The following is a 10,804-nucleotide window of genomic DNA, read 5'->3' as shown; positions in this document are numbered from 1 at the left end:
TTATTTTACTCTTTTTTTTTAAAAAAAAAGGTTTTGCTAAAAACTGGTTTTGGCAAAGCTCACTTGAAACAGCGTTTTGGAAGCAAAACCACTTTTTAGCTTTAAAATTTGCTTTTGAGGTGTCATCGACATGCCCCTTAAGAAATTATGCATCTTAAGAAATTATGCACCATTATGTTTTATTTTTTTCCTTATAGGATAAGTGGGTCGTCATTGTGTTGCCCCTAAAACTTTGATGCAAATTTTCAATATGATATAACATGTCCTAATCTTTGAAGCAAATTTATGAAACAGTAACGAGATGACTTCTTATCAATAATTGTTTTCTAAATAACAAACATGTGTTGCCATATCCCCACTTTCCAAGTGATCCAAAACTCGCATTTATGTGTATATCGGAGTCTTGATAGTGGGTTTTCTATTTCATTTCATTCCACAATCTAATTAGGAAATGGTTCGCTTTCGAGATCTGGTATGAAGTTAATGCGTTCCAATTCTAAATGAAACAAACATAAAGCTGCCGTGTTCCTTTCTCGATGAAAGAATTGATTGTCTTAACCAACTTTCATTTGACAAAGTCTTGCCAATTCATTTGAACGCAGGACCACGTTGAGCACCAACACTTTTCATTGATTTCAGGAGGAGGATTTTCAACCCCTCACCGGTTTACACGAAACTGCAATAGATGCATGATAATCAATTAATTCTCTAAAAGAATATAGTCACAACAAACAATTTAGAGGCAAATCCATCTATAATCTGGAAACAATAAGAATTACATATGATAAATAAAAAATTGCATGAATGACTCCATGGATGTATCAATGCAAAAGGTATGTGAGGAGAAGCGCGACAAACAAAAGAACGTAGGCTATCCCTTGATCAATCGCGTGACCTGCAATAGCCACAAAAATACAAAAAAATTAATGAAGCATATCAATCAATTGAGAGGAAAAAGAAAAAGAAGAAACAAATCAAGGGCAAAATTTGTATGTTAAAAAGTTTTCCTTCCCCTTTTTCTGTATTCTTATTTTGGCAATTTCTTCCTCAACACCGTGTAGAGACTAGAGCCAGAAATCTAAGCCATGGTGGAGACAAGTATGTGGCAAGAGGTTTCCTTCAAGTCTCAGACTGGACTTCATTGATGGTGATCCTTCTCGGCAACTCATGTGCCAGACGAAGATGAGGAATAACAGAGCTGGGTTAAAAAACCGGACAAAGATTTGGTTTATGTTCTTGGTGAAGGAGTAACTTCAAGATAAGACTTGAAAGCTATGGGAGGAAGGTGCACGCTGCACAGCGCGCGATTTGGGGTGGCAAATGCTTATCTGAGGCTTGGCTAGTTGTTTCTTTCAGTTCGTGAATAAAGGCATATACTTGCCATTCTGAACATGGCTGCACTACTGCTATGCCCTTGTGAAGCCTCATAGTGAAAAGGGTATACATATCTGATGAAGCCAAACCAGGTGCAAGATGAAATGCTTCATGATCGTAAGTGTGACGCCACATGTGCAACATTATAAGGTGTCTCAAGTCCTTAAATTCGATCATGTTCAGTTGCAATTAAATTTCCAAACGTACACTGCATCCCATGCAATGTGCCTAAATGCATTTTTAACATATCACATATTCAATCTGCCAATTTGGTATTATAAATGCTATATGTTTTATCGATTAATATAAATGGCACATCTTTTTTTCCAAGCTAACATGAAGAATTTGAGATAAGATGCTGGTCAAGGAATGGGGTCCCCTCCCTTAGTCTCTGCCTTTGAATTCAAGAAGACTGGAGAACGAATGCCTCTTAAACTTTTTAGATCACAAAGGAACTACTATTGGGATGATAGACCTGACAGTGGTGGTTTATTCCAAAGCTGCAACCAAGTTGAAAGACAACCCAATCCTGCACCTTCTGAAGAGCAGCAGTAAACCCTTTCAGTATACATTCCCAAGGCGAAAGGCACAACATGCTTCAGCTTGCACCAAACACGACCCTTCCCACTACCCCAATCAGGGCGTTAACCTTTCATAACTAAGGCACCTCCCCAGAAGTGTAAAACTTCAGCTAAGATTTCCTCACATAAGAGTATGTTCATGTGCAGGGGCATTCTCCCTGGAGCTAGCAGGTGCACGCAGAGTTGCATACAAGGGAAACCATTCACGCCTCTAATGACTAGTTTTTGCTTCTCAAGAGTGCCTTTTCTGTATTCCTCGGCATGTTTTTGAGTCTGTTGACATGGGATGCATAAAACAGAACACCGCGTATTGTTCCACTCCACTGAGGCATTTTTTGAGATCAAACATTATGCAAGATCACCCCCCTAACAGTGTAAAGCTCCAAGGTGAAAGTTCAAGAAACTAAAGCTTTTACCAACCAACAACGGCAGAACTCTGCCTCACAAGAGGCTCCATCAAGCTCAAACTGCAGACCAGCCGCCTATTGACCCAGGCCCTACCTACTTATGCTGACCCCTTAGGTTCAATACCCGAGTTTTACTGCTGTGAGAGGCTTGATCTTTTTGAGAATATTACATGTATGAAAAGTTGACTTAATTGGCTTTCCAAGTTTGACAATTACTTTGACTAGCAATTCTCTAGAAAATGTTGAAAACTACACCCCATTAGGCTTTATCAATGCCTTAAATCATGAGATTCTTATGTTTTCGGATTCAAGATTTAGAAGAAAGCAATCTTTAGATGGCATAATTTGCATATCACCAATACACAAAAGATTTCAGAATTACTTTAACACTTTTTAAAATATGTATAGTTATAAGAATGACAAAAAAAAATCCGGAAATTTCTAGCACCCGAACGCCTCTTGAATTCTGTGGATTTGGAATGCAGTCGACCACGCAAAATTAGAAGGAAAAAGCACCGTGTGGTAGACTATGTAAAAACAAATTAAAATGAATCATGAACAGGTAAACCAAACTTAGAGAAAAAATTAAACAGAAGATCAATCTACAAGAGGAGTACTAAAGCGGCTGCAAGCTACTAACAAGATCTCTGGTTGTCATAAACTAAGCATTACCTTGAAAATGGACCAATTTGGCAATTAATGGGGTTAAGTTTCAATTTCCATATTCTCTATCGTCTCCATCTACCGGCCGCTATCCTTCGACAGATCACAGATCTAACATGACGGTGGACCATCATTTATATACACAAATCCAAACATGATGGTGAACCAGGGGAAGCATGTGCAGTGCACCCACACAACAAGCACCTCTGTAACTATAATAATGGATCGAGTAATTCTTCTAATAATGCATGAGACACGCATCGCTATGTTATAAAGATTTCTATAAAAAAACGTAAATTTTCCTAAAATATTTCACATGTTAAGATTTTCAAGTGCATCCTTACCAACCAAACCAACCTATGCAAACCCAAACAAGAGGTTGCAAACCAGGGATGCCTCCATATATTAATAAATGCATGCTCGCTTGCCCAAACCAGAAAGAAAAAAAAAAAAACAAAGAAAAACAGAAGGGGAGGAGAGGAGATACCATCGTTGGTTGCAGGAGCAGGTGCTGGGGCAAGAGACTGGCCACGGCCAACCCCCACGATGGCCAAGAGCAAGACGGTGAGGGGAAGAAGGAGAGCCCTCAATCTCAACAGATCCATTCTCCTCAACCGCCGAAAATCTAAGAGAAAAATCTTCAAATAAGCACCAAAATAACGGAGAAGCGAAAACGAAGAGAACCAGAGGACGTGAATGAAATGGGGAACGACGAAGGAGTTGGAGTTTATAAGCAGGGGGCCATTGATGGATTACCAGAAACGGGAAGCAGCCGAGCCGTTGCTTAGAAGCCGGCGGCTTCCAGGAAGGAGCGTAGCGTGGAAAATACAACACCCTGTTCTAGAGGGAGAGTCAGCAGTCAAAGCGAAAGCGGCTCGTTGACCGGCGTGACGGCTACTAGACTCCACCGGGGGTCCGCGGTCGGCCGGCCTCCCATCCGAGACGTTGATCTAGGACGCGTGGCGTTAATCGGACGGTTGATTTTTTATTTTTCCACCACAACGAAGGTCGGATCCCGAGGCGGCAAGCCTACGCGGGGCTGAGAACGGGTCGGGTTTGACGTTTACCAAATCTGGCTGGTATCAGGGAAAATGAGATTTGAGAGATTCGATTAAGAAGTTCAGGTTTATATTCGTATTACAAATGGACTGGATCCGGGTTTGCTACTTACATGCGAACAAAAACCTGTTTGGGATCAGATTTGGTAGCTAGGAAAAAGAAGACCGGAACTTGTGCATTAGCAGCCATAGCCAGGTAACATTGTGAAACTTTAGTATCGGATCCAGTTGAGACCCAATTCCCAGTCTACCATGAGGTCGATTCAGGTAATCAAGTTCAATTTGTTGTCAGCACATCCAATTTTGACCTTCCTTTTTTGACGATTCATTAAGCTTGACCATTATTCCTTTATTCCCATAACCAGTGTTAGCTGACAAGATTGCCAAACTCTCATGAAGAAGCTAATCTTTCTCTTAAGAAATCTCATGAAAAAGCTGGTCATTAACTAGCATTAGAGCATATTTTGAACTTTTTTAAGGAGGTTCTTTCGAATTTTTTAAAGGGTTGGTGCAAAGATTTGAAGTAAGGGCTCGTAGGATGCTCAACCTCTTTGATGCAAAAGTTAAAAGTATAACATAGCTAAAGCATCGTTAGAACCCTAAAGTATACTCTGCACCTTAGAAAGACAAGGTATTGAGTGAAAGCTGCTAAGTAGTAAGTTTATCTCACCCACCTAAAAATACTAAAAATGTACAGCTGAGAATGTGAGAAAGATATAAAAGTGACTTTAGCGAGTTACATGAAATTTTTTTGGGAAAACATCACCTGCACCATAATATACTATTGGCAGAAAGCCACTTCAAAGTGGCTAATCAGCTTTCTCGTTCATTAGTTTGAGGAACAGGCTTCAAGAACATGCTACCTCAAACCACGAATTGCACTAAAAAATTGGTTTTTTTTTTTGTGGTAAAGCATAAAGTAGTAAAATTCTGTCTCGCTTGGTACTCGCTTGATATAAAGTTCCCGTGTCCATGAAACTTTCTTTGCATTGTAAACCTCAGGAAAATCTGACGCTTAAAAGGGAAACATAATAGGATTTACAGTTACCACAGCAAGTTACCATGGTTCTGCAGCACCACATTTCTTTCTACATACATGCATCTGTGTCTGTGTATAGAAAGAGAGAGAGAGAATGACAGATATAATAAAGGAGGAACACACTGATATATCCAGAACTGAAATCAGACAATATACTAATGGACAATAGATGAAATACACTTGTACAAATACGTACCCACCCTTCTCTCTCCCATTCCAAAAAGTCACGTTGTTAAGGCACCATCAACCAGATATTACCCATGTCAATCTGATGGATTGCCGTGACAAAAATATCAACGTGATTTGGTTTGTGAATTCGAACGGTCATCTATCGCGGTACCAGAGAAAGTGATGGTGGTTTGACTTAAAACTCCAAGCTTTAGCTCAGACGGATTCACTGTATGATACAACTGCAACTTCGGCCGTTTTCATCATCTCCTTCATCCCCTGATTCCCCTGCTTCACTGGAATTTCAAGAATGAAGCCCACTGTCAGATGCAAAATCACATGGAAATTTTGCTGTCATATTATTCTGAAAGTTGCCAATACAGTCTACAGTTCATTGGATTTTCTACAAGAAGGAAGATAACATGCCATGAAAGTAAAATAACATCTGTTTCGTGAACAATTTGCATGCATTCTCTTGGTGAAAATGAAAGTTACAGATGTAGTTCTCGGAATTGGAAGAGAGCAACCAATCTAACATCCACTTATTGCGAATGAAGACTAGTCGGGCTGACCATCTGCATACCTCAGCATTCCTTGCCAAAATATTCCTTGCTGGTCAACCTTCAGGGATCTATCACTTGAACTGGGGACAAATTTGCTAACACATATAACTACAATCATTACAGATACTTGGAGAGTGTAACTGAGAAATGGTGACATGCTAAGACTAGAAACACATATAGTACACCACTTGCAACAGAAGCGGTAACTTACGCCCAGAAAAGTTTCACATAGAGAAGGAAATCATAGCAAGGTTAAGTGCATCAGAGATTCATAAAGAGAGAAAAGGCATCAAACGGCACACGAAATGTGGGAAAAGGCAGCAACTTTCAGCCCAACAGTGCAAGCATGAGGTAAACGTGCTTCACATTTTATCTTCAAAATTTGTAGAAGATGGAGATTTGTCGACCTTCTTGCTGGGTAAGCATTGCAAATTCCGTTATTGATCATAAAGGCACACCTAAATTTTTATTATGTTTTCGACACATGTTGATTCTATATGTAAAAAAAAGCATTAAAGTACGTGAAGCTACATTGCATAATTACTGGAGCATTGATTTATAATTTGAGCATCGTAAAATCCATTACATGTTGACTAAAGGTGGATTCCACCTTGCCCAGTCAGTCCTTAGTGTCCACCTCCTTTTACTGACTTTGCTTTTTGACAATTTTGATGAGCTGAAACATTATGTGAACACCTATGGAACAAGAATGGTCATTCCAGTAAGTACCTGATGACCTCAATAGTTTAATTTGATTTTTGTCCCAGCCACCAATTAGCTGATCAAATTTCATACATGCTATTTAAGTCCTTTGTATTTAATCCTTTGTCCTCTCTATTCATTGTCCAGCACATAGGAAATGGAGTTGACTTGGTTCGCTTTCACATCAAATTCAGCTTGTAAGTTTTCACGAAATATTGGTCAAGCAGTAATTTTGACAAGTGCATAAGCAGCACATTGAAAAGCAATGGTCATTCTCAGAAGAACAAAGGGAAAAGGAAACTATACTTTTGAAAATGAAATTTACAGGAGAAAAATCAAGGTTCCATATTGAAGATTTCCATATTTTGAAATAAACCTTTTAAAAAAGCCAATACTGGCTTTGTAACGTCATGTTTACGAGTAGCTTATATCAATTTTTATGGGTGCAGTTATCCTAGCCTCTGCCATTAGGATGTTGCATTACCATTTGTGTAAGATGCCATCATCATATATTTAAAAGTTCATTATACCTTGTCAAGGAGAAACTTTGATATTATAAGCTTCTCTGTCAACTCTACAAAGACTGGGAGAAAGATCAGCATTAAGAATGTTATTAGTATTTATTTTGCTTGCGAAAACATAAGCGGAAAAGGTTAGGAAAAAAAGGAATAAAAAGAACATATGACAATTGAAAGGGTGGAAAAAGGGATTGAAATATGGAAAGGGGAAACACTGTTATGATGTTTAAATGTTAAGTAACAAACAATAAAATTTATTATAAACATCTCTATTCCTAATTCTCTCCATTCAGTAGAAGAATGTTGCCTACATTTGTGACGATGATCAGTACATGTAACAGTAAAATAGCTTTTCTTGCTGTTTTAAGTGGAAAAACTTCTGGGGTTGTTAGGCTTTTGTTGGTGAAAATACTTGGGTCAGGTAATTCTGTTGACCTTTCGCATCCTTTTTTTTTCTTTTTTGTTTTTAATTTCATAAATTCATGAAGCAACTAACTGCTGTAAGGACAGCTCCTACGATCTATACCTTCTTTTGCAAATTTTTCTTTTACTTTGCCACAGAAAGAAGAGTTACCCTGTTCATGACCGTGCTTGTTAACCAAGAAAAACAGATTCCACAAGTTTCAAAAGAACTAAAAAACCAATGTGGGTACTTTGACGTACATTGCGTATGAGTTGTTTCCATGACAACTCTGTCATTTGTACTATCAAAACCAATGCAGCTATTGCTTTCAAAAAGTAAGAGCAATAACATAATGACATGATGAAAGGTCAATATATAATTCAGTTGTGAAGATATCCAACCTTGACATATATGATACGCTCAAAAACCACTTAGAGTAAAAAACAATGCATAAATGTTTCAAATTCCAGAAAACCAAAAAAAAAAAGCAACTCGACTGCAATTTACCAAGGTAACGAGGCCTCTACATCGACAAAGTACTTAGCTTTACAGATGGTATTTTTTGGCAAGAGTAAACAAGATGGCTTTTACTGAAGAGTCAAGGCAAACTGAGCTCGTACCAGTTCTTCTCCTCATTGTATAGAGGAAGAACTGGTTCCAAAGAATGCATGAATTAAATATGTCATGAGTGTGCTTCCGAAGTTGCAATTATTTCCTTTTATTATCCTATTCTAATATGGTCACAAACTGCTCAAAAGTTCGTATAGGAAAAAAGTAGGAAGGGGCTCATATCAACTTGCAATTCACAACCACTGTATTCCATCCGACAAGTTGCTGCTAATGCACCTTATTGTACAGTTTCCGTACTCATAAGAAATCAAGATCGCTTTTTCTGCTTGTAGATGGGAAACGAATTACTATGGATGAGATATAGCATAAAGTATAACAAATAAAACAATTCAGCCTTTCCCTCGCTTTGCTTTTTCTCTTTCTTAATCTAGTCATGATTCTTGCCCCTGCCACTTATTTAAATATTGGAAAATCCCATGTATCTTTGACAATTTATGAAGAAAAGAATCTCCTGAACTAGATACGAAAGAGATGAAGATCATGGGGTCGAACTTCTGCCGCGAATGGCTCATGACAAAAGAAAGAGAGGAAATAATACAGAAAATTTTCTATTCAAACTAAGGTGTGATATTAACCTCCACTCCACATGGCAGCTCATCCATGTTCTAAATGCAGCTAGACGCTTCGAAATTTTTTTGGTCTTTCACCAGACTGATGACACTTCTCGACCTTAATTCTAGGTATCAGATTTTCTCATCTCAAAAGAAAGGTAATTGGAAATTTTGAATTATCATTTTATTGGTGACATACAGATAGCGAGGAAAATCTTTTCAAAATTAGGTGCAAAACATCGGAAACAGGAAAGCAATTCCCTCTCCTGTATCCAACCTCATGGTCTCTGGAAGAAAACAAAGAACATGATACCCTGACGGAGTACTCAACAGAAAACCAGTACTTCGATCTAGCAAAAATGAAAAAAACCATTAACAAAACCAACTATTTTTCTTGTGTCGCATTAATAAAGTCATACGCAATGTCTGTAGCGTTCGAAGCCAATCACATGCCTTTTAAACTATCCGTCCATTTGAAAAGCCCATTTTTGTAGCAAAACCCAGCAGGAAAAAGAAGTAGAAGGTAAACATTTTACGCCTAAATGAGATCGGTGAGAAAGAGAGGCAGTAGCAGTAAACCTGACTGAGAAGGAAAACAAACAACCGGGTAGAAAGATGAACGGCACCTTGGTTCGAATTCCCGGATCTCAGTGAGCTCCCGGCCGCAACCGTCTGTCCACTGAACTTTCCTCTTCACAGCGGTACCCACTACTGAACTCTCATTCTCCACCTCCCTCTCCTCCTTAGAAGCGCCGCCATCACCATCCTCCAATGGCTTCTTCAGACTGCTCTTGAGAAAGACCTTCACGCCCTGTGGGCCGCCGATCCCGTTGGGGACTTCGCCGGAGTTCCCTCCAGATGGGGAGACGGACGGGCCGTCCTGCTGAGCAACGGGCTCGACCTTGAGAGGCGAAGCACCATCGATGCCCGTTGAGGGGCGGCGGAAGCAGAGGAATGAGGCGCAACCCCGGTGGGTCCTGGCGCCGTTCTTGCGCGGAGCCAGCGAGGGTTCGGGTTTGATGTCCTTGTGTACCAGCTGATAGTGGTGGCTCCAGGGAGACACCCTCATGGATCTCTCATCTCTCTCCCCGCCGATCCCGAAGAGCAGGAAGGCGAGACCCTTGGAATAGCCAGAGGCCGACGAGGAGATGAACCCGCCTTCCACTGCTAAAAGCATCACACTTCTCGCATCTGATGTTGGGGATCTCTCTCTCTCTCTCTCTCTCTCTCTCTCTCTAAAATGGTAAAGTCGCAGACGATACGAACGCCCTATCTACTGCACACAGCATCTCAGACAGCATCAATTCTCACATTTGATGTTGGTACTCTCTCTTTCCCTCTATCTAAGATGAGAAAGAAACAAAGGATTCCCACTTCCTGCCACTGCTAGCAGCATCAAATTTCTCAGATGTTGCTCTCTCTCTCTCTCTCTCTCTAGAATGTGGGGGAAGAAGGAGCCAAATTTGGGTCTTTCTTGAAAACTGGGGAAGTGAAGAAAGAAAAAGGGGAAGAAGAGGACACCACCACTGAATCAATTATTCCATAATTTACAGGAAGGCGAGCTGTCACCATAGTCAGGGTGGGGCGCAAGAGCAAGGGGACAAGGCGGACCACCACCACATTAGCAGCAACCGGCGGAAACCACCACCAGGCTTGGCTCTTCAAGGAGCTCAAGAAAAATGAAACCCAACTTCTCTCTTATAAATTTAACTCCTAATAAAGTGACAGAGAAAAGTTGCAGAAATCACAAGGCGTGTCATTCCATCAACTTCCTCCCGAGATGGCACATGGATTCTGCATGTAACCAAATTTGACAAATCCTATACAATTGATCCACCTGCATTAATTAGACCTAATTCAACTTAAACCACTTGGCTTTGATAAATAGCTACCTTATGGTTGAACCAAATATATCATTCAAAAATAAATATATGAAAGAGTTTGATGCAAATTTAATCAACATAGTTACATCATATAAAGTTTTCAGTGAATGAAAACTTAAAACCTAAGAACATATTACCCACATAATCAAACTGACAATATGAGATCTTCAAAGCTGCCAATCCGACCAACTATGTTACCATCTAAAGTTACAATCCAAGTTTGTGACTTCAAATAGTTTATAACTAGTGAATTTGAACTTAAAT

The 10,804-nt window shown here is 39.7% G+C and overlaps 1 protein-coding gene and 1 long non-coding RNA gene across 2 annotated transcripts; both read right to left on the bottom strand.

Annotated features, from left to right (window-relative positions):
- Window positions 1-609: 609 nt before the first annotated feature.
- On the bottom strand, window positions 610-4,208 carry LOC116255421 (uncharacterized). Its single transcript, XR_004172857.2, has 2 exons — window positions 3,513-4,208; window positions 610-895 (listed from the first exon to the last, which is right to left on the bottom strand). It is a non-coding gene; the product is annotated as an uncharacterized LOC116255421 (long non-coding RNA).
- Window positions 4,209-5,208: 1,000 nt separating this feature from the next.
- LOC116256364 (uncharacterized) lies at window positions 5,209-10,371 on the bottom strand. Its single transcript, XM_031632717.2, has 2 exons — window positions 9,284-10,371; window positions 5,209-5,586 (listed from the first exon to the last, which is right to left on the bottom strand). Exons 1-2 carry the CDS (start codon window positions 9,832-9,834, stop codon window positions 5,517-5,519), a joined length of 621 nt encoding a protein of 206 aa, XP_031488577.1. The 5' UTR covers window positions 9,835-10,371; the 3' UTR covers window positions 5,209-5,516.
- Window positions 10,372-10,804: the final 433 nt, after the last annotated feature.

Source organism: Nymphaea colorata, chromosome 6, assembly GCF_008831285.2.
Source record: "Nymphaea colorata isolate Beijing-Zhang1983 chromosome 6, ASM883128v2, whole genome shotgun sequence".
Lineage (NCBI taxonomy): Eukaryota > Viridiplantae > Streptophyta > Magnoliopsida > Nymphaeales > Nymphaeaceae > Nymphaea > Nymphaea colorata.
This window is presented reverse-complemented; position numbering and strand designations above follow the sequence as displayed.